Below are 27,268 nucleotides of genomic sequence, written 5' to 3' on the forward strand. Positions count from 1 at the left end.
AACATTTAACTTTAGCTCAGTGATTCTTTCTTTGGATGAGGAACACTGATTGTTATGATCCTGGGGTGGTAAGTTTTCTCCCCGAGGGCAGAGCAGCTTTTTCTGCATACTCTCCTGCTTCTAATCACCCCATTAAACCACAGCTTCAAAGGTCCAGCACAACTCCTCATCACTGCTAGATTGTCCAACTCGGTTGCTGTGTCATGCTGCTAGTCATCACTTGTACTTACTTCACCTCTCTTAGTGTCCTAGAATACAGTCCCTGGATCTCACCTAGATCCTCCCTTTTGGTCCCATTCCTCTGTCCAGCTTACCAGAACTCACTTATCTGTCAGACGTTTTCTAGAAACATCCAGCAAAACTCATCAAACCTGTCAGAACATGGGATAACTGCATACTAGGACTAAACTGCCTGTCACCAGCTTCTGCCACCCTGGGATCTACAGGCCCTCCTCTGGACCAGCTACCTTGTGGGCAGCTCCACCAGCCTTTCATCAGCATTCAGGCATTATTCCATTTGTAGGATAAATCAAACTTTTCCCTTACTTCCTACCTTTAAGTGGACTCATGCATACAAGTCACAGTACAGACCTTCCACCATGATGGAGATTTACCTATTTGCAGTAGAGAATGGGAACTTTCCATTTCTTTCTTCTCAGCCAGTTTGTGGAGGACCTACTGGTATGTTTTGGGTCGTTGTCATGTTGCAGGGTCCAGTTCTGCTTCTTCTTTAATTTCTTACAGATGGTCTCACATTTTCCTCAAACATCCTCTGATACATGGGTGAGATGGTATCTATGAGGGCGAGCAGGTCAGGTCCTGCTGCAGCAAAGCATCCTCAAACCATGACACGTCTACCTCCATGCTTCACAGCTGGTATGAGGTTGGACAGAAGCTGCTGTAGATCCTGATGACCTTTTAAGGTTTTGAAGACTTCTTTTAGCATCTTGCGTTCTGCTTTCAGGGTGAACTTGCTTAAACAGACCTGGACAAGTAGACAGTTGCTCTGAATGACCTTTACCTGTAGACTATTTTCCATACAGTAGAAATGATTTCAGGTCCTTCTGAGGCCTCTTTTAATCCCTGACCAGACTGAGAAATTGCTCCGATCTTCTCTCTGAAGACCTCAGACTGAAAGTTGGATCTCACCATGGTTTTCGCTCTCACTTCAACAGTCAGGAGCACCAAACTAAATGTATGAGGTTTAAACATGGCAAGTCTTCTAAATGCTGATGTTCTCATCATGTCCACCTTATGTGATACACCTGGGAGAGATTTTAGCCTTTTTAAGATGGAGTAAATATGGGGGTGTACTGATTTATTCCTTATCAGAAGTCATATTCTTTTCATTTTAAAATCGCTTTTCTACATGTTGCATTGTTTATATACAATATGTTTGATTGTGTTGTTAAAATTGATATTGCTGTTAAACAGAGGTCAAACAGTCAGATGATAATGACCTTATATGATGTTATGGTTTACTGAGATATTTGATGGGCAACCAGATCCTTTTAAGTTCATGAAGACTCTGCTTACTGCAGATTTCCAAGGCAAGATGCCTGAAGTGGTCCTTCTTACATCACTCTGCAGCTTCTGCTGATCTACTGTTTAAATGTCTCCATCGTGTGGCAGCTTGCAGCACAGGAACGAAGAAAATCCTGTTGTGGAATTTCCTTATCAAAGTGGGTAGAAGTTGACTCATAACAAGAGAAAATCCGGACTTTGTCTTTATAAGTTTTATTCAAAGGCATTCAGCGTTTGAATGACTCTGTCACTGAGGTTAGTCAGTGAAACAGAGCCCCGATCAACATTTACACACAGTATTTATACCAGAACATGACAGTGTTATCTCAACTTTAAAGAGTCTGTGTTTTATGACCCCAGACCCTCCTTGAGTTCAAAGGTGACAAAGTTATCTAGGAACAGACCTAACTGCCCTTCCTGACATCGTCCTAAAAGATGAGTCTGAACCATTAAACTTCTGATAATGACTTTTACAGCTTCCTCCTCTAACACAGATGCTCAGAGGAGTGAGGTAACCTAAAGGTCATACACTGTGGAACATTTACTACAAGAATTTCCATTAGAATCAGAATCAGAATCAGAAAAGCTTTATTGCCAAGTACGTTTTTGGACATACAAGGAATTTGTTTTGGCGTAGTCGGTGCAATACAATACAAATTAAACAGTATAAACATATCTACAATATAATATAAATATATGTGCACAGTTTTAAGTGAGTAGAGCAGTATAAGATGCAAGAGCAATACAACAGTGCAGGTGATCATTGTGCAAGTAAAGCAGGAGTCCAAGCTGAGCGTTAATGTAACACATAGAGTTACAGGTTACAGGTGTCCTGTCAGCAAAAACAGGGGGGGTGTGGGGGAAAGGGAGAGTGTCAGGGTGGTTTCTGGGCTTTGTTAACCAGGCTGGTGGCAGATGGGAAAAAACTGTTCTTGTGGCGTGAGGTTTTGGTCCGGATGGACCGCAGCCTCCTGCCAGAGGGGAGAGTTTCAAAGAGTCTGTGACCAGGGTGGGAGGGATCAGCCAGAATCTTCCCTGCCCGCTTCAGGGTCCTGGAGGTGTTCAGTTCCTGGAGCGACAGTAGACTGCAGCCAATCACCTTCTCAGCAGACCGAATGACACGCTGCAGCCTGCTCTTATCCTTGGCTGTAGCAGCGGCGTACCAGATGGTGATGGAGGAGGTGAGGATGGACTCAATGATGGCTGTGTAGAAGTGCACCATCATAGTCTTTGGCAGGTTGAATTTCTTCAGCTGCCGCAGGAAGAACATCCTCTGCTGGGCTTTCTTGATGAGGGAGCTGATGTTTGGCTCCCACTTGAGATCCTGGGAGATGATGGTTCCCAGGAAGTGGAAAGATTCCACAGTGTCAATTGTGGAGTCACAGAGGGTGATGGGGGCAGGTGGGGCTGGGTTCTGCCTGAAGTCCACAACCATCTCCACTGTCTTTAGAGCGTTGAGTTCAAGGTTGTTCTGGCTGCACCAGTCCAACAGATGGTCCACCTCCCATCTGTACGCGGACTCGTCACCATCAGAGATGAGTCCGATCAGGGTGGTGTCGTCCGCAAACTTCAGAAGCTTGACAGACTGGTGACTGGAGGTGCAGCTGTTGGTGTACAGGGAGAAGAGCAGAGGAGAGAGAACACAGCCTTGGGGGGAACCGGTGCTGATGGTCAGGGAGTCAGAGACGTGCTTCCCCAGCCTCACGCGCTGCTTCCTGTCAGACAGGAAGTCAGTGATCCACCTGCAGGTGGAGTCGGGCACACTCAGCTGGGAGAGCTTCTCCTGGAGCAGAACTGGGACGATGGTGTTGAAGGCAGAGCTGAAATCCACAAACAGGATCCTGGCATAGGTTCCTGTGGAGTCCAGGTGCCGGAGGATGAAGTGAAGGGCTAGGTTGACTGCATCATCTACAGACCTGTTGGCTCTGTAGGCAAACTGCAGGGGGTCCAGGAGGGGGTCGGTGATGTCTTTTAGGTGTGAGAGCACAAGGCGCTCAAAGGACTTCATCACCACAGAGGTCAGGGCGACGGGTCTGAAGTCATTAAGCCTTGTGGTCCTTGGCTTCTTGGGAACAGGGACGATGGTGGAGGACTTGAAGCAGGCTGGCACATGACATGTCTCCAGTGAGGTGTTAAAAATATCCCAAGAAAAAGCTCCAGAGAAGAAGCATTGATATGGAGTTTCTCTGTTCTTTATCCCAGGATAAATATGAAAATAAGGGGGAAAAAAAAGAGTCTTATAGATCTTTTGTGTTTAGACTTGATTTTTATCATTCTATATGATAAAAATGTGAACTTTGGTAAATACGTTGTTCAGCTCCATGATTATGGTACCCATTTCAAGGATGTGTCAAGAAGCCTTAAAATATATCATGGCTGTGGAGACTTTCAGCTTTGGATATTTTAACTCCCTCCTCTCCACTGTACATGTTGATTAAGGTCCTTATTGGCCTTGTTTGTCAAAGTTCTAGTTGAACCTCCATCATGGTCCTGACTTCTGCAGTGCTACAGATATCCCTCCTGGGTCCAAACCTCCATCGCGTCTTATAATAGTTTGCATGTTCTCCCTGTGCATGTGTGGGTTCTTTCTGGGTACTCCAGCTTTCTCCCACACTCCAAAAGCATGGATGTAGGTTTACTGGCTGAGCGTGTGCAAGCATGGTCTTTTGTCCTGTGTGTCTCTGTGATGGACCAACAATCTGTCCACAGTGTACCCACCTTTTGATCATATGCTGTTGGAGATAGGCACCAGCCCACCACGGCCCTGGAACAGGCCAGGATAGACGATGGATAAGATTAGGGAAGAACCTTTTTTCTGCAGATCTCTTTTGCCGCCAGTAAAATATGTGCTTTTAGCAGCTTACAGTCACGTTTGGCTTATCAAAGCATCCAGATGCATAGGAAGCAGTTACAACAGCTGACAGCTGTGTGGAAACAGTCACAGTGCAGCAGATGCATCACTTCCTGTTTGTTAAATGCAGCTGAGGGATTATCTTCCTGCCTGTGTAGAAGATGCTGGAACTGTAGTAAAGAACGCTACAAACAAGCGTTTTATTAATGGCTGATGGGTTTTATAATGAGACAATGAACATTCAGACATTTTATTAGTTAAATTAGCAGACATTTTTAGACATTATGATAAATAAAATATACAGTAATTGTCCCTGCAGCTGAACACAACCAAACAACAATGAAAAGTGGCTTCTCCTTAATGACGGCTGTTCTTGGATCAGTAACGGCTTGTTGAAGCTCAGCCTGAGGCCGCCTCTAAACCGCTCTCCAGATTCCTATCTGCGGTAACCTGAACTGTCGATGGGATGTCCAGGGTTTCAGCCTTCAGGTCTCGTCATGTGACTGCAGGTAAACTGGTTTGGCCTGCTTCCTGAGGCGCTGCTGACCTCGCAGCTTCCTGCCCTTCTGGGTGGCCAGTCCCAGAGGCGGGAGATACGTCTACAGGAACACCACCAGGCCAAAATACAGTGGTTAGATCACGCTTCAGGTCACATGCAGACTGATCATAAACCGTACTGTGTTTACTTACAGCTCTTGGGTAGGGGATCCTGTAATGCAGACCTGAATAAAAACAGCTTGATTTTAATATTTCATCAACTAAAATCAGCAAAAACAGTCAACAAAATTATGATTTTCACTACGAAACTAGAGTGAGGTCACGCTCTGTATTTGCCCCCTTACAGGTTTATCGTTTTTACTTTGTCATGCTTCATTGTTTAAATGTTTGGGGAAAATGGGAAAAGAAACATCCAAACCAGCCTGACCATGTGTGAAAAAGTAAGTGCACCCCCCCCCCCTGTTAAACATTGACTAAACTTTGATTTTTTGGAAACTCAGTGCAATTTCACAAACACCCAGTCTAGATTACTACCATACATGTAACATCAGAAAATCACCTAAAGAGAACCTGCCTGACAATATGAAGTAGGCTAAAAGATCTCAAAAAGCAGCACGCCATGCCCAGAAGCAAAGTCACTGATATCTATCAGTCTGCGGAGGGTTACAGAGCCATCTCTAAGGCTTTGGGTCTCCAGAGAACCACAGTGAGAACCATTATCCACACAAGGCCCCACTGCTTCAGTAAAGTCAGAAATGGGCAGAAATGGCCTCCATTTCAGAAAAAAACATCATACTAACACAGTGGTGGTAGTGTGATGGTCTGGGACTACTTCAGCACCTTAACAACTTACTGTAGTTCATGGAACCAACAATTCTGCTCCTGTTCAGAAATTCCTGAAGGAAAACGTCTGGCCTAAATTTGTGACCTTAAGCTCAAGCATGCCTGAGGTATGCAAGTTAACAATGATCCAAAGCACACTGCCAAGTCCACCATTGATTGTCTCAAAAAAACAAAAATGAAGGCTTTCAAGAGGCCTAGTCAAAATCAGGACTTACATTTGATTAGGATGCTGTGGGTGACCTTGAACCCCACAGGATCCACAGTGATGTTAAAGACTCAGTACCAGTTATTATGAACACTTAAAGGCAACTGCAGCTGCCAAGGGTGGAAGAACCAGGAATGAAGTTTAGGGGGTAATTACTTTTTCCCATAAGACTGGGCTGGTTTGGATAGAAAAGTGACCTCAGGATGGTTCAGCTCAAAAACAATGAGGTCCAATTTAAATGCAGTCCGTCCCTTTGAGTGTAGCTCTTTTCAGTAGAGTCTAGTTTAATCCTAAAGTCCTGGCAGATGATTTGTAATTCAATAAATTCATCTCAGATCCAGTTTGAACTGAACTGAGCCTGTATGCTACTAAATCTAAAAAGCTTGTTTATCAGCAGAACAAAGTTCTGTTTCTCATGAGGCCATCAAATTGAATGTTCCCGCAACAAAGACGAGGCAGAACCCATCGTTTCACTTCTAATCCGCCTCACTGTATAAAGTTCAGGATGGCTCTGACTTTTCAAAGCCTTTACACACTCTGTGTCAGTCTGAAGAACATGAGGGACTCCCCAGATGCTCATAGAAACATGTCCCACAGATGGATAAAGAAACCAACATCCCTGTCATTCTCCACATCTGCGGTTGAGACTGTTGGAAGATGCCAGACAGGAGGTCCCTGCATCAGAGCTGCTGCAGAAACACATCACTGAACGTTGTCAGAGCTCCTCACACCTTCTCCATGCAACCAGCTGCACTCAGACGCTCACACGTTCATACACGTACACTAAGCTAGAGTTAAGTGCTTTGCCCAAGGGTACGTTGGCAAGTGAAGGAGAACCTTTCCAACTGTGAGGCGACAACTCTTCCCACTGATCCACAGTCACTATTTGGCATCATGCTGATTCCTGCATCGAGTTGTTTGCATTTTAAGTCAAAGTCTGTGTTAACATAAAAATAAAAACCTCCTTTAGTTTGATTCTGCTATGCTTATAATGAACTCAGAACGTTCAGCTGATCCTGCTCAGTTCTGCTCCACATGACCTCCCTATGTTTGAATGTGAGGTGACAGACCTCAGAGGTCAGCATTCGCACTTCCAGATGATCAAACCAGAAGTCCTGAGTAAAAATGGCCCACTTCATCCCTTCATACCTATTTCTATCCTTGCTTCACATTCTTCTATACACCTCCTGATTGATTCTTGATCTGTGAGCTGAAAACAAAGAGCAGAGTATTAGTGGTCCAGGTTCATCTAAACAGCTGCTGCTCTGAATTTGATCCTGTCCACACCTGCTGGTTCTGTCTGAACAGAGTACGGGCCTCCTGCACGATGTACTTTCTCTCAGCCTCCGTGTCGCTCATGATGCCAGTCTGGGCCTGCCAAGCCCGGGCGATGCGAAACACACGCATGTAGAGAGACAACACGGCAGATCGGGTTGACAACGTCATCCGGGCCTTAAAGTTCTGAGGAAACACCAAGCAGCTGCACAATTAAACATTTTAAAACCACTGTAAACACCGGATGGTCTGATATTATTCTGGACTCCCAATTAACTCCTAGTTTCATTATTTTTAAATAATATTTATGTATATGTTTCCTTACCTACATTTTATAAAGTTATGTATTCTTATTTGAGATTTTTCATATTTTTCATTTAGATTTTAAAAACAAGATATTTAAAAACTATTTAACTCGTAGTAATGACACTATAACTCTAAAACTGGGTCAATAATTAGAAAAGGAAGTCCTTTTCTTAGGTTTTTGCTCCACTAGGGGGCAACACTGGACTACAGTCGGACCACCAAGTATTTAGAAGAAGAAAAACTTTACCCTGATAACAGCAGCCATGAGATTTGTTTCATATTTTATTACTGATTTTATTGCTGCTTCTATTGATTATAATATGAGTTTGTTACTATGGTGTTTAGATTCAATTACCTCTAATAATTGCATTAATAATCACACTGCTGCCATAGATACAAATTAAAGTAGAAAATACGATAATGGAGATAAATTCTACTCTTATTAGCAACATGTCATATATAACATGTATAATTAATACATTTTTACTTAAACTTATAAATGTTTAAATATAAATTATTTTGAAAATAAACATTTAAGTACCGTATTTTGTAAAAGTATTATCCTCTTGCAAATGTCTTGTTTTTCCTGTTTTTAATCACACTTAAATGCCTCAGATCAAACAATGTTGAACTCAAACAACTGGAATAAACCCAAAATACAGTTTTCAAAAACTGATGTTATTTCTTCAAGGAAAAAAGCTACAAACCAACCCGCCTCTACTTGAAAAGGTAAAAGCCCCACTTGATAAATCAAGAATTATATGTGATTAACAACATTTTTAACAACAGTTCAATTTCACCAGCCACTCCCAGGCATGATTACTACCTGACCTGTAGAATCAAGAAATCACTTACAGAAAACCTGTCCGACAACATGAAGTAGGCAAAAAGATCTCAAAAATCAACACATCATGCAATGATCTAAAGAAAGTCAAGAACAGATGAGAAACAAAGTCATTGACATCTATCAGTCTGAAAGGGTTATAAAGCCATCTCAAAGGCTTTGGGACTACAGAGAACCTTTATCCACACATGGCGAAAACATGGAACAGTGGATAACCTTCTTAGGAGAGGCTGACCTACCAAATTACCCCAAGAGCTCATCAGCGACTCATCCAGGAGGCCCCAGAAGAACCCAGAACAACAGCTAAAGCTCTGCAGGCCTCACTGCCTTAGTTAAGGTCAGAGTTCATGATTCAACAATAACAAACAGAGATTGGGCAAAAATGGCCTCCATGGGAGAGTTCCGAGGTCAGAACCACTGCTGACCCAAAAGAACACAAACCCCTGCCTCACTTTTATCAAAGAGCATCTGGATGATCCCATAAGACTTTAGAGAACATATTCTGTGGACTAAGAAGACAAAAGTAGATATTTGGAAGGTGTGGGTCCCATTACATTTGGTGTAAAAATAACAGCATTTCAGAAAAAGAACATTTTATCTACAATCTAAACATGGTGGTGGTAGTGTGATGGTCTGGGACTGCTTTGCTGCTTCTGGACCTGGACAACTTGCTGTAGTAGAACTATGAATTCTGGTCTCTGGCAGAAAATCCTGAAGGAAAATGTCTGGGCATCAGTTTGTGACGTTAAGCTCAAACACACTTGGGTTATGCAGCAGAACATTGGTCCAAAGAACAGCAGCAGGCCCACCTCAGAATGGCTCAAACAAAAAAGACGATTTTGAAGTTGCCTTGTCAGAATTTGGACTTAAATCTAACTGGGATACTGTGGCATGGCTGTTTGCAGCCCTCCAATGTGAATTAAAGCAATCTTGCAAAGCAGAGTGGGTCAAAGTTCCTCCAGTGACGGTAAAGGCTCATTACCAGTTACCATAAACACTTGATAGCAGCCAAGGGAAGAACAACCAGTAATTAGGGTTTAAGGGGTAATTAGTTTTTCACGAGCCACGTTGGTAGATAGCTTTTTCTTTCCTTTAATAAATAAATTCGTAATTTTTAAACTAGTCATATTTGATCTGTGATATTAAAATGTATCTGATAATCTGAAACATTGAAGTGGGACAAAAACAGAGATAATCTGTAAACATATAAACAAAGATCTTATCTCAATTCTCAAACACCAAAATTACCTAATAAAACAGCTCACATCTGCATGGCTGCTTACAATTACTGAACTAAATCTAATCGACATCCAAGGTTTCTCTTCTTCTAATCACCCACCCTCTTTCAGTAAACAGTGTTGAAAACAGCCGAAGAAGTCCTCAGAGAAATAAAACACCCTAAAATAAGCCGTTAGCATATCTGGATCCTGTTTGCCCAAACTTCACTGACAGAGAGATGCTAACTGAAGCTAGCAGCGCCTGCAGAAGGACCTGAGCTGAGATATAAACGGCGATGGTAGGCAGTCACCTCCGCTTACATCAACGAGTTTATCTCCAAATTACGACGATTCCGATTTATTTAAAACAAAGAAGGAAACGAAACGTGACCTACCTGCTGTATTTGAAGAACTGACATAAAAGCAGCATCCCTGTCGTCGCCGGCTGATGACGTAGTCTTAAAGGCTGGTGTTTTCTAGCTTTTCTCTAAGTTAATAATGATGATTGATTGCTTCCAGCCAATGAAAACATTGCCGTTTAAGATCAGAATATGGCATCAGACCAATTAAAAGCATTTTAATACAGAAAACGGTGCGTAGTGAAGAGTATATTAAATAACCTGCTAAAAGATTATTATTTTTAGTAGGCAAACGAGCCTTATCAGAATGCATATTATAATTTATTGAATATGATTGTAGTTAACTATAGAATTATTTATATATAGGCTTAAATAATTAATTAAATATAATATTCAATTTCTATTACATTAGTTTGCGAATTTACAGAATTTGTATTCACACTAGGAAAGCTTTATTAGGATCGGCTCCATGCAGTCACAAATATATTTCTCCAACCTTCAGTCAAGTCTAATTAATTTGAGTATATAAACTATCTTTTTTTTTTTTTATATATATATTGAAGAAAGCATCAATTGAATGATTATATAGGAACAACAATAGAAAAAATTAACTCTTGAAAAAATCTATTGTTTATAATCAAAGTGTTTAATGTGACAAGAAATCCTTTATATTTATGTGCATTTACACTCTTTTATGTGTGATATGTTTCCAGCTAAATAATCCCAAATTGTTTATATTTTTGTCCTGGTGTCTAAAGCATTGCATCATTTTTATTTGCATTATATCAATCTTCATGGTCTTCTCTTACATTTTTATATAGGCAACAAAATGGTGAATATAGAGCATAATGGTCTAACAGCCCGAAAATAAGGGCGCAGTGCTGTGAAAAACTATATACATCGTTATGGATTTAACTCCAGACTCGGACTACGGCACTTGATAAAGTCTGGTCTAGAATTGCTGGTGTGCTTTGTATAATTGTCTTGCTGCATTTCCCTAACATGATTGAGCTTAAGGTCACAAGCTGATGGCTAGACATTCTTCTTGAGGAGCACAACTCATGGTTTCATACATTACAGCAAGATATCCAGGAGCTGAAGCAGCAAATCAGCCCCAGACCATCACACTACCACCACCATGTTTGACCATAGATGTGATGTTGTGTTTCTGAAATGCCGTGTTAGTTCTACTACACCAGATGTAACAGGAGACATGCCTTCCAAAGTGGTCCAGTTTTGTTTAATCGGTCCATAGAATATTTTCTCCATATTTTTGGGGATCATTAAGATTTTTTGGTAAATGCGAGATGGCTTTTTGTGTTATTTTGGGTCAGCAGTGGTTCAGGCCTTGGAACTCTCCCATGGAGACCATTTTGGCCCAATCTCTCTTTCATAATGTACAATCGTGAACTTAGAACTCTTGTTCTGAGTCCCAAATCCTTACAAATGACAAACCTTTCCAGACTGATAGATGTCAATGACCTTATTTCAACTATTTTATAGACTAGGGCATGATGGGTAAAAAACGTGTGGTTAATTACACTTGATCAATTATTTACCAAGGGGATGAGCAAAAAAAAGAAGAAGCTCATTTAAAAGCTTTGTATTTACACAGGTAAATACTATTTCACAGCAGACCTTTTCAGATTTATCTAAATGTTTATCCAATTTTCAGGGTGAACTTTTTTTATTCTATTATAAAATCCAGGAACTGGAACAAATAATTAGATGTTAAAAACAAGGTTCTCTTTGTGATATGTTGCCTCGCAGCCTGGAAGACATTTATTCAAACAAATTTGGTGCCAGAGTGTGCCGGGTCCCGGAATGTGGATGTCCAGCCCTGCTCGGATGGAGATCAGCTGTTGGCTGCTTGCAGGGAGGGAGGAAGTGATGCAGGAAAATGTCCATAATGTAGCTGCGCTCAATGACTAAAAGGGGGAAGCACAAAGAAATAGGCTGCTTTTCTCCGAAATTATTTCCACTCGTTTCACAGACTGAACACACCTCTAAAAGAACCCGAAGACAAACTGTGGCTGTCCGCTTTTTCGCCTATTTCTCCTTTAAAAGTGAAAAAGAGCCCAACTTTTGTGTGGAAGTTTTCTGTCGCCTGCTTCCCCCGCTAGTTAGCTAGCTCTCTGAATTAACGCTACGAGTTTGCTTCGGTTCGGCTTTTTTGCCAACTTATTTAACTTCTTTGGGTTGTATTTTTTACTCTACCTTCTGGAGTGATGTACATCCTAATCACACAGAACGTCATTTTCCAGAAAGGTGGGTTTCTTTCTTCGGATATTTACGGTACTTCTCGCTGAAATGCTAGCATAGCAGTCAGCTAACTTTTAGTGAACCGAGCTAGCTATGGCGACGCCGCCTGGGCCAGGCAGCTCAGATGGAGCCATTTAAATGGCCTGAAGACGATTATGTATTATTGATCAGCGGGTAATGTGTAATTTAACTTGTTTCAATCTAAAGTGTCGCCTTTAAGTCGAAATAAAATCGCAGTTTACATTTAATTCGGACTGTTTTGTGCCTGTACTGTTAGGATCAGTCGATCCTGTTCGAGTTGATTTGTTTTTCCCAAACATAACTTGTTAAAACTAAAAGGACGTTAATTTGCAGCGTTTAGATGAGGTGATTTCTAATAAAACTGCTGATGTCCGCTGACAGCACTGTTGCAGATGTTACATGGTCAATATTCAAGCCCTGCTCTGCCTCGGACAGATTTAAGAGCAGCTAATCCGGTTAAACTGATGTCTAGATGGGTTACACGGTGCTTGCCTAACTGTCATGCTAGTTTATTGCGGATAAGTAGGCCTTTAGACGTCCATTTGAAGTCAGGGAGGTAAGGTCGGCCACTTTAGGACTGTGGGAGACTTGCCTCTACATGCCCAGGGCATCGATCACTGCAGAGGATTTGCTCTGATGCTGGATGCCTTCATAAGTGTGTAACAGAAGAGTCCGAACGACCAGTGATTCCAACACTGGTTTAAAAGTAACTTGATGTTGGCCGTTTTGCAGGTGGTTGTAATTATAATTATTGCCATGTGTTTGTGCTCTGTGAAATGTTTCACTGGATTCATAAGGTTAGCAAGGAAACCTCAAAGTTGAGACATGGGAAATTGCTTGAAGGCACAGTGCAAGTCCTTCTTCTTGTCAGATTGAAACCAGTAATAAAATCATGCTTTGTGTGTGTTTTTTGTGCTCAAATTACATCCAGAAAGCACATTGAGAGAAATCTGGGAATGATGAGATATCACTTTCTGCTTATGATGACAAGATAATGTGTCTTTTCAGAGTTGCTGGTGTCAGGGTCACAATAATGGAGCAGATTTGAAAGACAATGCCTCCTAAAAGAGTTAATGTAAGTAATATCACCGTCGACCACTCCTTTAACAGAAAGTCATCTCATGGGTTACACATCACTGCAATAATACATGGAGCTTTAAACTAACTGGTGTCTGTCACGTTTGTTTTTGGTTTTCACTTGTTAATTAAAACCACAGTGACCACAGAAATGTTCTGGGGGCCTTGCATAACTGTTTCACATTTAGTCATCAGTGATGGACCTACCTAAAGCTGCACATAGTTGTGAAGTGGAAAAGAAACTATATGTTTACAGTGTTTCACAAATGAATATTCCTGGCACTCATCTGTATTCAGCTCCTGTACCCGTAATAAATAACAGGCTGCGTCACGGGGGCCATAGGTTACACCAACCGTTGAACAGAGCCTCACATTAATGAAGAAACTGCATGATGAAAAGTTTGAACTGTTTGGCCGACAAGCAAAATACTGTATGTGGCATGAAAAAAAAAACGCTGCACCTAACCCTGAACACATTGTGTAACATGGTGGTGGCAGCATTATTCTTAGAGGATAATATTGATAATCAGGGACAGGGAGGTTAATCAGAGTCTTCATCCATCCTGACGGACATTGAATATTTTGCAGAAGACATACCCCACAACACTGAAAGGTAGTGATTGCTGCCAAAAGTGTTTCTACAAAGTATTCACTCTGGAGGTTGAATGGTTAGTTAGTTGTGAAAGAGTTTGTGGTTTTAGCAAGGAAAAATGTGGAAAAGTTTGACAGGTATGAATAACTCTGCAAGGCGCTGTAGCGCCAGGGTGGAGCAATCTGTATGAAAAATGAAAAATATAAAATGTTTCAGCACTGACGTTGCATAATCTTTAGCAATAATGGAATCTGAATCATAGCTCTCCCCATGGATTTGGTTAAACCAGTATGGCCACATGATTCATTGTTCCACATTTAAACACAAGAAACTCCCTAAGTTACTTTGCAGCATTAATGATAAAAATAAATCCCAATTTTATCTCTGTTTGACTGGACTGTAGCCAAAACATGGTTAAGAAGACTTGCATCATCACTTTATACAAGAGCTAAAGTGCTGACAGAGGTACAGGAAGCATGGCCCAAATAATTAACTTGTGCAACTTGCTTAAACAGTAACAGTGTTCGGTTCTGGTCCACTCAGGTGTCCAATCAGATTGTTTCACATTGAGCATTCCTTAAAGTCTGCTTCTCCTCTGCAGAGTGAATGTGGGAAATTCTTCATGATCTGAAAATAAGAAGAAAGCAGTGTTGTCCCATAATAATCCCTTTATTAAGATTTTTTACATGTTTTATTGGATCCATGTTGTCTCTGATGTGTCTGAGGACAAACAGCCTCTAAGTACCAACAATACATCCGCCATTTAGACAAAGATGAAAGTCCTCCACATTATTTATCTCAGCTGCTGCTTTTTATGGTAATCATTTTCTGGTTAAAGAAGTCAGGAATGTGTCTGGGATAATACTAATATTACTGGATTTAGTTTAGGGCTGAAACAATTAATCAGATGAATCGATTATTGAAATAATCGTCAACTAATTTAATAATTGAATAATCTTTAACTGGAGTTTACAGACTCTAAAACATGCCATTTGCTCAAAGAACAACCCCCTCAGAGCAGTAAGTGGGCCACAATTGTACAAGAAATATCTCCATTTTTCATTAAAGATGAAACATTTTCTTTGTCTGTAAATATGGTCTATCCAGAACTCCTCAAGTGGCATAGATGTAGCTTCACTTGTGTGTTTGGGGAATATAAACCAGTTATGTGTTTAGTATTAAATTTTACTTGTAAATTTAAGAAATATAAGAAGTTTGAGCTAAATTTCTAAGCATTTAAACAGCTCAGGCCGCAAAAATGCAAAGACTTTGGCATCACTGCAAACTTACCAAGTCATGGCCGCCACCTAAACAGCCTAATGCCGGGCAAGGAGAGCATTGATCAGAGAAACGGCCAAGAGGCCCATGGTAACTCTGGAGAAGCTGCAGAGATCCACAGCTCAGGTGCAGGTGGGGTTCATAGGACAACTATTACTTGTGCATTTACGGAAGAGTGGCAAATAAAGCCATAAGAATTACAAAGTGATGCCTTTTATTTTTCAAATCATAGTTGTGTGCTACTTTGTGTTGGTCTGTCACTTTAAGTCTCAGTATTGAAGCTGGTGCTTTTTTTCCATTTTCTTTCAGGGTTTTTAGGTTTGACAGTTGAAGCTCTGCTTTGTGGAAGATCTGGTGAAGGTAGCTCTACCGTTTCTTTACTTTTTTAAATTGTAAAAATGTAGATGGAGTCGTGTCAACTTGCTGTGGAAATACCCACTATGTACCCGTTTGTCCTTTTAGGCCTGAGGGTATGTTGAGACATCTCGCCAGGCCAGAGAAGAGGTGTCTAGGTGGTTCGGAAGGGGACTGAAGGTGAGGAGGACAGACAGACGAGGGACCAGGGAGGAAGACATGGGCCAGTGTGTCAATAAGTGTAGGAATCCGACGTCCTCACTCGGCAGCAAGAGTGGAGACAAGGAGAGCAGTTCCAAGTCCCACAAGAGAGTCGAAAGTGCTAGTGGTGGGGTCCACAAAGAGGATTCTAGTGCCCCATCTAGCAAATCCACCAGCGAGCTGCTGAATGGCACCAAGGCCTTAGAGGTTACCGTGGAGACACCCGTCATCTCCTCAGCGATGAGGGACCCTTGCAAAGATGAAAGCCTGGATGGTGATGGGTTGTCAATGATGCGCATCGAGGAGCTCTTCGGTCACTACAAGGATGAACTGGAGGACGCCATCTTGGAGGAGGGCATGGAGAGGTTCTGCAATGATCTCTGTGTCGACCCGGCGGAGTTTCGGGTTCTTGTTCTTGCCTGGAAGTTTCAGGCGGCCACCATGTGCAAGTTTACAAGGTATGGTAAAGTTTAAAGGAATGTTTAGTGAAACTATTCATTAATTTACTCCTAAATAATTAACGTAGTGAAACTAAGAATAAAATAAGAATAAAACTGCTCCATAAACAGTGTTTAGACATCAAGATGGTGATGAAAAAAATCATTTAATCATTAATTCTACATTTGAGAAGTTATTAGATTAAAACTGGATACAGAAAAGGAAGCACATATTCCCAAACATTTATTTTCATTAGATATAAATTATTTCAACAGAGTAACTGCCAGCATGTACGCAAACATTAATACTGATATAATGAACCGCTTACCCAGACCAGCAGCAGCCTCCACAGTTATTGGCAGTTATTTTCTACTAAAACCTGATGATAAATCGTATTTCTAGAAGATAGAAGTTCCTGGGAGCCTTGATCAACTTAAAAGAGTAAGAAATTGGAAAAATGTGTTTTATATATTTATTTTGTTGGAACTGTGCCTCTAATTGTGACACCTGTGATTTTGTGTAAAACCGTTATTAATGTGGGATTTTCCCCCACTGAATTAATTAATTAATGTACCAAAAATTAAGTTTGTGTATTGGTAATTTTTCAGTGTGAGATTATGCTGCTGCAAACAAGTGGTTTATTGTAAGGCCTGTAAGACTCCTTTTAGCCCGGGAACCAATAACTGCGGAAGCCGCTGCTGTAAATCCATGCAACCGGTCCAGAGGAAGAAGGACAGCTTTCCAGATACGAACACATGTTTTCCTGCTGTGTTGAAGGTGGCCCGAGGACCCTGACACCCTCCTTGTAATACTGGGGCGGAGGTGAATAGGGCTGTCTACTGTGGCCGGGTCGCTGGTTTCTGCTGTATTCAGAGGCTTTAGGCAACGTGACACAAACCCCATTGTTGAGCTCTGCTAACTGAAGCACTTTATGACATTTCTCTGTAAAAAAGCCTTACTGTTGATGTCAGACGACTCTTATATTCCCCAAGGTTCCAGGTTCATTTCTTAACAAATCATTTAATAAATGTTAACATCAGACCAAGATAAACTGACTAAAAACACAAAAAATGCTGTTTTTTCACTGATTTTTGTTTAAGGGGCAAAAAAGTTTTCCAAACCAAACTGTGTAAAAAAAGTAATTACCCCCTAAAACCTAATAACTAGTTGTTCCTCGCTTGGTGCCATCGCGTGTTTGTGATCACTTGTAATGAGTCTTTAACATCACTTCGGAGGAATTTAGACCCACTCTGCTTTGCTGAATTGTTTGTATTCAGACACATTGAATGGTTTTGAAAAGAGATGCCCAAAATAACATCGGTATCGATGTTATATTGGGCTACTTTGTGTTGTCAGACAGGATCTGTTAGGGATTTCTCTCTTTCTTGACGCAAGTACAACCGCAAGGCCTGGACCTTCGCCTTTACACTAGAGCTGGACAATACAGGTCTATGGTTATCGCAATATCACTGCATGCAATATATATGTCGCAAATAACCGCCAGGAAAGCAACACGGTTCAGCTAATTATTAAAGTTCCGTTAATTCAGGCTCACTCTGCCTGGGATATAGTTGGTGCCACTTGTTGTTTTAATACAGCATACAATGGTTTTGAAGGTAACGAGGCGGTGTATGTTCTCCTGATAGCTTTTAGCCCTGGATTACACCCTTAGAGTTAACTTTTTGTATTTACTTTGAGAGTTAAAATTAAAACATTTATGTTATCGTTTGTTTCACATTACTTGTTAACTTCCACAAGTTTATTTCATGTTCATTCAGGTTTTTCTATTTAGCTGACTGAAACTCACAGAAACTCTGGATATGCTATATTTTTGTCTTAGGGTGTCTTCACACTGGCCACTTTTGGTCCGCTTTAAACGGACCAGAGTTCGTTTTCCCCCGTTGGTCCGGACCTTTTGTGCCGGTGTGAATACACTCAAGCGAATCCTGGTCGGGACCAAACAACCGGACCGAGACCCACGTTTTGAGGTGGTCTCGGTCCGCTTCCAAACGGACTCTGGTGCGGTTCGCTTATGGTCTGAATACAAACCGGCCCCGATCCAAACCAACTACAAAAAGCGTACTTCTGTTTGGATATAAAAAGCCACCGTAGCCGGTAGCAAAGGTGTGTGTTGTAAGGTAATCCTACCTGATAAGCTGTGTGTTGCTTAGCAACGCTACTGTAGAGAACGTCGGCGTTCAGCACGCGTTCTCCGACGGGGTTCCAACATTATAAATGAAACATCACAAAGTCTGTTGCTCTTCAGCCTCACAATAATATTGAAGCTGTAATAACGGCATAAATATGCAGAACAGAGGAGCTGAACGCAGCACGTCTACAGATGTTTTCCTAAATGTCTGGATCTGTGCTCTGTCCCGCCCCCATCATTTCTGTCCAATGGGAGCCATGAACGTCACCTGCGTGGCTTTGTTTACAAGTAATAGTTCATTTGCAAAAACTACAATGTGAAAACAAACCGCACCAAATGAAACAAATAAAGTTCGCTCTTGGTCCGGACCAAAGGACTTTCCTGGTGTGAATACACCCCTCTAATTCCCCGTCTGGTCTGATTTCTTTTTTTCCCACCAGGAAGGAGTTTGTCGAGGGCTGCAAGGCCATCAGAGCGGACAGTATCGAGGGTATCTGTTCCCGCTTCCCCTGCCTGCTGCTGGAAGCTCAGGGAGAGGAGAACTTCAAGGACCTTTACCGCTTCACCTTCCAGTTCGGCCTGGATGCCGATGAGGGCCAGCGGTCGCTGCAGCGCGACATCGCCATAGCGCTGTGGCAACTGGTTTTCACGCAGGACAAACCCGAGATCTTAGAGCACTGGCTGGACTTCCTAGCCGAGAACCCCTCGGGGGTTCGGGGCATCTCAAGAGACACGTGGAACATGTTCTTCAATTTCACTCAGGCCATCGGGCCGGACCTCAGCAACTACAGCGAAGACGAGGCTTGGCCCAGCCTCTTTGACACCTTCGTAGAATGGGAGCTAGAGCGCAGGAAAAAGGAGGAGGAGCGGGGACTGATGACGAAGGAAGAAGGAGGGAGTTGTCCGGAGACAGACTGTCCCACCACAGACAGACTGGGAACCGAGGGAAGCCGTGGCTCACAGACGTGGGGGGGCCACTGACTAGAAAACAAGATATTTGTATCAGAGGGAAGAATAAGATCTATAAGTGACCTGGGAATTATTGGATGGATATTAATATTACCATTTCAGCTTCTCATTTAGCTCCTGTTTTGTTGGGTTGGGATTCCTGCTCTGCCGTTTCTCTCCTTTTAAAAGGGCTCTGACTACTGTTCTTTTAAGCACTTCTATTTAAGTTATTGTTTTACCTCCCATGTGTTTTTAGCAATTGACCATATGCATTTTATTGTTAAATGCACCTACCATAACTCAATCAATGTTTGGGGTAATAATTGCATTACAGCCCTGTCTAGCACCCCAGTTCTTCCCAGTGATGGCCCGGTCACCACCAGTAGGATCTCCGTGAGGAAGCGGTGTAGTAGAGGAGAGCGTGGCTGTCTGGATGGGACTGCTGCTAGGTAGAAGGTAGGGTTATCTGCAGTGTTTTCCGATAAGTTGGTCACATCTTTTATACGCTGTTGGCCAACAGTAATGATTTTAATTCTGCCAGGATGGCAACTAAAAAGCAGCATCCATCAGTTATATTTGCACACTTTTACCAGTCTTTGTTTTAAACTCAAGTTGTCGCCATGGTATCAGCCCGGCCCTATGATGTCCAGCGTTATTTGGAGTGCTTCTGGGCAGTTTAGCCTGGTTTCTGCAGCTTCTGTGCTTTCCTCCTGACATCCTGCATCCACCAGTGTTGATGTCCACCTTCCTTCAGAGACAACAGAGGGATGTTGGCTTGCTTTCTGCTTGCTGCTCGTCTCACTGAAAGAATAACGTATCACAGCAAGTTAACTCAGAGCTAAATTTGGGGGTAATTTATACAGAGGGGCCTGATCCTGCTCAGAGCTCTTCACAAGCTCATGATATTTTGCAGGAGCTGCACTCGTCACACTATTGAACTGTGATTAAAAGATGAAGAAGAGTGCACACTTCTGAAGTAATGAAAATATTCCTGCTGGCAGTTGAAACGATAACCACACAGAAACCAATGGCCTGCTAGCTTGTACTTGGAATGCTTTGCAGAGAGAACGATGTTAACCACATAATGACTGAAAGCTTTTCCAAACTTTAAATTGATCTTATAAAAGTATAAAATGGTGTTTTGGAGCGAGTTAAATTAAACCTGCCGGTTAATCAAGTGTGAAGGAAAAGGGTTTGTTATAAAGAGGGTGGCCATTTCCTGATGTGTTTGGTTTACATCTAATATGGTTTTACTTCAAGCCCACTTTTTTATAAGAAGTGTACTGATTTATAATAAATAAAAACAGTGTTGAACTTTTGACCTTAAACCTGTGTGAATTTATTGAAGATCTTTGGTTTTTCCTTAGATTTTTGTGCAGTAGTAAAAGGCAAAAGGCCCTCCCGTCGCAGCCCTGGATGGATGGATGGATGGATGGATGGATGGATGGATGGATGGATGAGGGAGGTGTGTGCAGCAGGAAGCATTGATTCTATGAAATCTGGAAATGAATGTATTGAAGCTTTTTCCAGGTCTAGATAAGTCCCGTTGTCTGCATGTTCCATCCATTAATCCATCTACCCAGTCATCCATTCTTCTTTCAATCATTCATCTAGTCCATCCATCAAACCTTTTGTCTGTTCAATCATTCTGTCTATTCATTCAGTCATTTCAACCCACCATCTTTTCATCCTTCTATCGATCTGTCCATCATTCACCATTTTATCATTCAGGCATTCATTCCCCATCATCCATTTGTTGATTTTTCTGTTTTTTTGTTTATAACGTATCCAACCATCTGTTGTCCAATTACTAGTTTCTTATCCCTCCATCCATTTTGTTCATCCATCCATCCATCATTATTTTGTTCATCCATTCATCATTATTTTGTTCATCCATTCATCATTATTTTGTTCATCCATCCATCATTATTTTGTTCATCCATTCATCATTATTTTGTTCATCCATTCATCCATCCATCATTATTTTGTTCATCCATCCATCATTATTTTGTTCATCCATTCATCATTATTTTGTTCATCCATTCATCCATCCATCATTATTTTGTTCATCCATTCATCCATCATTATTTTGTTCATCCATTCATCATTATTTTGTTCATCCATTCATCATTATTTTGTTCATCCATCCATCATTATTTTGTTCATCCATTCATCATTATTTTGTTCATCCATTCATCCATCCATCATTATTTTGTTCATCCATCCATCATTATTTTGTTCATCCATTCATCATTATTTTGTTCATCCATTCATCCATCCATCATTATTTTGTTCATCCATTCATCCATCAATCATTATTTTGTTCATCAATTCATCCATCCATCATTATTTTGTTCATCCATTCATCCATCCATCATTATTTTGTTCATCCATCCATCATTATTTTGTTCATCCATTCATCATTATTTTGTTCATCCATTCATCCATCCATCATTATTTTGTTCATCCATTCATCCATCCATCATTATTTTGTTCATCCATTCATCCATCAATCATTATTTTGTTCATCAATTCATCCATCCATCATTATTTTGTTCATCCATCCATCCATCCATCATTATTTTGTTCATCCATCCATCATTATTTTGTTCATCCATTCATCATTATTTTGTTCATCCATCCATCATTATTTTGTTCATCCATCCATCATTATTTTGTTCATCCATTCATCATTATTTTGTTCATCCATCCATCATTATTTTGTTCATCCATCCATCCATCCATCATTATTTTGTTCATCCATCCATCATTATTTTGTTCATCCATCCATCATTATTTTGTTCATCCATCCATCCATCCATCATTATTTTGTTCATCCATTCATCATTATTTTGTTCATCCATCCATCATTATTTTGTTCATCCATTCATCATTATTTTGTTCATCCATCCATCATTATTTTGTTCATCCATTCATCATTATTTTGTTCATCCATTCATCCATCCATCATTATTTTGTTCATCCATCCATCATTATTTTGTTCATCCATTCATCATTATTTTGTTCATCCATCCATCATTATTTTGTTCATCCATTCATCATTATTTTGTTCATCCATTCATCCATCCATCATTATTTTGTGCATCCATCCATCATTATTTTGTTCATCCATTCATCCATCCATCATTATTTTGATCATCCATTCATCCATCCATCATTATTTTGTTCATCCATCCATCATTATTTTGTTCATCCATCCATCATTATTTTGTTCATCCATCCATCATTATTTTGTTCATCCATCCATCATTATTTTGTTCATCCATCCATCATTATTTTGTTCATCCATCCATCATTATTTTGTTCATCCATCCATCATTATTTTGTTCATCCATCCATCATTATTTTGTTCATCCATCCATCATTATTTTGTTCATCCATCCATCATTATTTTGTTCATCCATCCATCATTATTTTGTTCATCCATCCATCATTATTTTGTTCATCCATCCATCATTATTTTGTTCATCCATTCATCATTATTTTGTTCATCCATCCATCATTATTTTGTTCATCCATCCATCATTATTTTGTTCATCCATCCATCCATCCATCATTATTTTGTTCATCCATCCATCATTATTTTGTTCATCCATCCATCATTATTTTGTTCATCCATTCATCCATCCATCATTATTTTGTTCATCCATCCATCATTATTTTGTTCATCCATCCATCATTATTTTGTTCATCCATCCATCATTATTTTGTTCATCCATCCATCATTATTTTGTTCATCCATTCATCCATCCATCATTATTTTGTTCATCCATCCATCATTATTTTGTTCATCCATTCATCCATCCATCATTATTTTGTTCATCCATCCATCATTATTTTGTTCATCCATTCATCCATCCATCATTATTTTATTCATCCATCCATCATTATTTTGTTCATCCATCCATCATTATTTTGTTCATCCATCCATCATTATTTTGTTCATCCATCCATCCATCCATCATTATTTTGTTCATCCATCCATCATTATTTTGTTCATCCATCCATCGATCATTATTTTGTTCATCCATCCATCATTATTTTGTTCATCCATCCATCCATCGATCATTATTTTGTTCATCCATCCATCATTATTTTGTTCATCCATCCATCATTATTTTGTTCATCCATCCATCCATCCATCATTATTTTGTTCATCCATCCATCATTATTTTGTTCATCCATCCATCATTATTTTGTTCATCCATCCATCCATCCATCATTATTTTGTTCATCCATCCATCATTATTTTGTTCATCCATCCATCATTATTTTGTTCATCCATCCATCCATCCATCATTATTTTGTTCATCCATTCATCATTATTTTGTTCATCCATCCATCATTATTTTGTTCATCCATTCATCATTATTTTGTTCATCCATCCATCATTATTTTGTTCATCCATTCATCATTATTTTGTTCATCCATTCATCCATTCATCATTATTTTGTTCATCCATCCATCATTATTTTGTTCATCCATTCATCATTATTTTGTTCATCCATTCATCCATCCATCATTATTTTGTGCATCCATCCATCATTATTTTGTTCATCCATTCATCCATCCATCATTATTTTGTTCATCCATTCATCCATCCATCATTATTTTGTTCATCCATCCATCATTATTTTGTTCATCCATCCATCATTATTTTGTTCATCCATCCATCATTATTTTGTTCATCTATCCATCATTATTTTGTTCATCCATCCATCATTATTTTGTTCATCCATCCATCATTATTTTGTTCATCCATCCATCATTATTTTGTTCATCCATCCATCATTATTTTGTTCATCCATCCATCATTATTTTGTTCATCCATTCATCATTATTTTGTTCATCCATCCATCATTATTTTGTTCATCCATCCATCATTATTTTGTTCATCCATCCATCCATCCATCATTATTTTGTTCATCCATCCATCATTATTTTGTTCATCCATCCATCATTATTTTGTTCATCCATTCATCCATCCATCATTATTTTGTTCATCCATCCATCATTATTTTGTTCATCCATCCATCATTATTTTGTTCATCCATCCATCATTATTTTGTTCATCCATCCATCATTATTTTGTTCATCCATTCATCCATCCATCATTATTTTGTTCATCCATCCATCATTATTTTGTTCATCCATCCATCATTATTTTGTTCATCCATCCATCATTATTTTGTTCATCCATCCATCATTATTTTGTTCATCCATCCATCATTATTTTGTTCATCCATCCATCATTATTTTGTTCATCCATCCATCATTATTTTGTTCATCCATCCATCATTATTTTGTTCATCCATTCATCATTATTTTGTTCATCCATCCATCATTATTTTGTTCATCCATCCATCATTATTTTGTTCATCCATCCATCCATCCATCATTATTTTGTTCATCCATCCATCATTATTTTGTTCATCCATCCATCATTATTTTGTTCATCCATTCATCCATCCATCATTATTTTGTTCATCCATCCATCATTATTTTGTTCATCCATCCATCATTATTTTGTTCATCCATCCATCATTATTTTGTTCATCCATCCATCATTATTTTGTTCATCCATTCATCCATCCATCATTATTTTGTTCATCCATCCATCATTATTTTGTTCATCCATTCATCCATCCATCATTATTTTGTTCATCCATCCATCATTATTTTGTTCATCCATTCATCCATCCATCATTTTTTTATTCATCCATCCATCATTATTTTGTTCATCCATCCATCATTATTTTGTTCATCCATCCATCCATCCATCATTATTTTGTTCATCCATCCATCATTATTTTGTTCATCCATCCATCCATCGATCATTATTTTGTTCATCCATCCATCATTATTTTGTTCATCCATCCATCCATCGATCATTATTTTGTTCATCCATCCATCATTATTTTGTTCATCCATCCATCATTATTTTGTTCATCCATCCATCATTATTTTGTTCATCCATCCATCATTATTTTGTTCATCAATCCATCATTATTTTGTTCATCCATCCATCCATCCATCATTTTTTTATTCATCCATCCATCATTATTTTGTTCATCCATCCATCATTATTTTGTTCATCCATCCATCCATCCATCATTATTTTGTTCATCCATCCATCATTATTTTGTTCATCCATCCATCATTATTTTGTTCATCCATCCATCATTATTTTGTTCATCCATTCATCCATCCATCATTATTTTGTTCATCCATCCATCATTATTTTGTTCATCCATTCATCCATCCATCATTATTTTGTTCATCCATCCATCATTATTTTGTTCATCCATTCATCCATCCATCATTTTTTTATTCATCCATCCATCATTATTTTGTTCATCCATCCATCATTATTTTGTTCATCCATCCATCCATCCATCATTATTTTGTTTATCCATCCATCATTATTTTGTTCATCCATCCATCCATCGATCATTATTTTGTTCATCCATCCATCATTATTTTGTTCATCCATCCATCCATCCATCATTATTTTGTTCATCCATCCATCATTATTTTGTTCATCCATCCATCATTATTTTGTTCATCCATTCATCATTATTTTGTTCATCCATCCATCATTATTTTGTTCATCCATCCATCATTATTTTGTTCATCCATTCATCCATCCATCATTATTTTGTTCATCCATCCATCATTATTTTGTTCATCCATTCATCATTATTTTGTTCATCCATTCATCCATCCATCATTATTTTGTTCATCCATTCATCCATCATTATTTTGTTCATCCATTCATCATTATTTTGTTCATCCATTCATCATTATTTTGTTCATCCATCCATCATTATTTTGTTCATCCATCCATCATTATTTTGTTCATCCATTCATCATTATTTTGTTCATCCATCCATCATTATTTTGTTCATCCATTCATCATTATTTTGTTCATCCATTCATCCATCCATCATTATTTTGTTCATCCATCCATCATTATTTTGTTCATCCATTCATCATTATTTTGTTCATCCATTCATCCATCCATCATTATTTTGTTCATCCATTCATCCATCCATCATTATTTTGTTCATCCATCCATCATTATTTTGTTCATCCATTCATCATTATTTTGTTCATCCATCCATCATTATTTTGTTCATCCATTCATCATTATTTTGTTCATCCATTCATCCATCCATCATTATTTTGTTCATCCATCCATCATTATTTTGTTCATCCATTCATCATTATTTTGTTCATCCATTCATCCATCCATCATTATTTTGTTCATCCATTCATCCATCCATCATTATTTTGTTCATCCATTCATCCATCAATCATTATTTTGTTCATCAATTCATCCATCCATCATTATTTTGTTCATCCATCCATCCATCCATCATTATTTTGTTCATCCATTCATCATTATTTTGTTCATCCATCCATCATTATTTTGTTCATCCATCCATCATTATTTTGTTCATCCATTCATCATTATTTTGTTCATCCATCCATCATTATTTTGTTCATCCATCCATCCATCCATCCATCATTATTTTGTTCATCCATCCATCATTATTTTGTTCATCCATCCATCATTATTTTGTTCATCCATCCATCCATCCATCATTATTTTGTTCATCCATCCATCATTATTTTGTTCATCCATCCATCATTATTTTGTTCATCCATTCATCATTATTTTGTTCATCCATCCATCATTATTTTGTTCATCCATTCATCATTATTTTGTTCATCCATCCATCATTATTTTGTTCATCCATTCATCCATCCATCATTATTTTGTTCATCCATCCATCATTATTTTGTTCATCCATCCATCATTATTTTGTTCATCCATTCATCCATCCATCATTATTTTGTTCATCCATCCATCATTATTTTGTTCATCCATTCATCATTATTTTGTTCATCCATTCATCCATCCATCATTATTTTGTTCATCCATCCATCATTATTTTGTTCATCCATCCATCCATCCATCATTATTTTGTTCATCCATCCA

At 39.3% G+C, this 27,268-nt stretch overlaps 2 protein-coding genes across 3 annotated transcripts; one reads left to right on the plus strand and one right to left on the minus strand.

Annotated features, from left to right (window-relative positions):
* Positions 1-4,611: 4,611 nt before the first annotated feature.
* lyrm1 (LYR motif containing 1) lies at positions 4,612-10,083 on the minus strand. The gene is made up of 5 exons (XM_047376507.1): positions 9,959-10,083; positions 7,209-7,382; positions 7,071-7,131; positions 5,066-5,097; positions 4,612-4,974 (listed from the first exon to the last, which is right to left on the minus strand). The coding sequence occupies exons 1-5, from the start codon at positions 9,980-9,982 to the stop codon at positions 4,861-4,863; spliced, it is 405 nt and encodes a 134-aa protein (XP_047232463.1). The 5' UTR covers positions 9,983-10,083; the 3' UTR covers positions 4,612-4,860.
* Positions 10,084-11,779: 1,696 nt separating this feature from the next.
* On the plus strand, positions 11,780-20,570 carry dcun1d3 (defective in cullin neddylation 1 domain containing 3). Of its 2 annotated transcripts, none has more exons than XM_047377981.1 (5): positions 11,780-12,190; positions 13,214-13,280; positions 15,462-15,512; positions 15,615-16,165; positions 18,735-20,570. In XM_047377981.1, exons 4-5 carry the CDS (start codon positions 15,726-15,728, stop codon positions 19,273-19,275), a joined length of 981 nt encoding a protein of 326 aa, XP_047233937.1. In that variant the 5' UTR covers positions 11,780-12,190; positions 13,214-13,280; positions 15,462-15,512; positions 15,615-15,725; the 3' UTR covers positions 19,276-20,570. The 2 variants fall into 2 exon arrangements, with proteins under 2 accessions (XP_047233937.1, XP_047233938.1); XM_047377982.1 differs by lacking the exon at positions 11,780-12,190 and adding an exon at positions 12,275-12,358.
* Positions 20,571-27,268: the final 6,698 nt, after the last annotated feature.

Source organism: Girardinichthys multiradiatus, chromosome 10 (assembly GCF_021462225.1).
Source record: "Girardinichthys multiradiatus isolate DD_20200921_A chromosome 10, DD_fGirMul_XY1, whole genome shotgun sequence".
NCBI lineage: Eukaryota > Metazoa > Chordata > Actinopteri > Cyprinodontiformes > Goodeidae > Girardinichthys > Girardinichthys multiradiatus.

What these genes read in the sequence shown, in the direction of transcription:
- dcun1d3 (XM_047377981.1), top strand. Translation starts at nt 15,726, where the DNA reads ATGGGCCAGTGTGTCAATAAGTGTAGGAATCCGACGTCCTCACTCGGC. An exon ending in ACCATGTGCAAGTTTACAAG is followed by an intron (nt 16,166 to 18,734) that starts GTATGGTAAAGT and finishes TTTTCCCACCAG; the next exon opens with GAAGGAGTTTGTCGAGGGCT.
- lyrm1 (XM_047376507.1), bottom strand. Translation starts at nt 9,982, where the DNA reads ATGTCAGTTCTTCAAATACAGCAG. An exon ending in TGTTCAGACAGAACCAGCAG is followed by an intron (nt 7,132 to 7,208) that starts GTGTGGACAGGA and finishes CTTTGTTTTCAG; the next exon opens with CTCACAGATCAAGAATCAAT. An exon ending in TGAAGCAAGGATAGAAATAG is followed by an intron (nt 5,098 to 7,070) that starts GTATGAAGGGAT and finishes GTTTTTATTCAG; the next exon opens with GTCTGCATTACAGGATCCCC.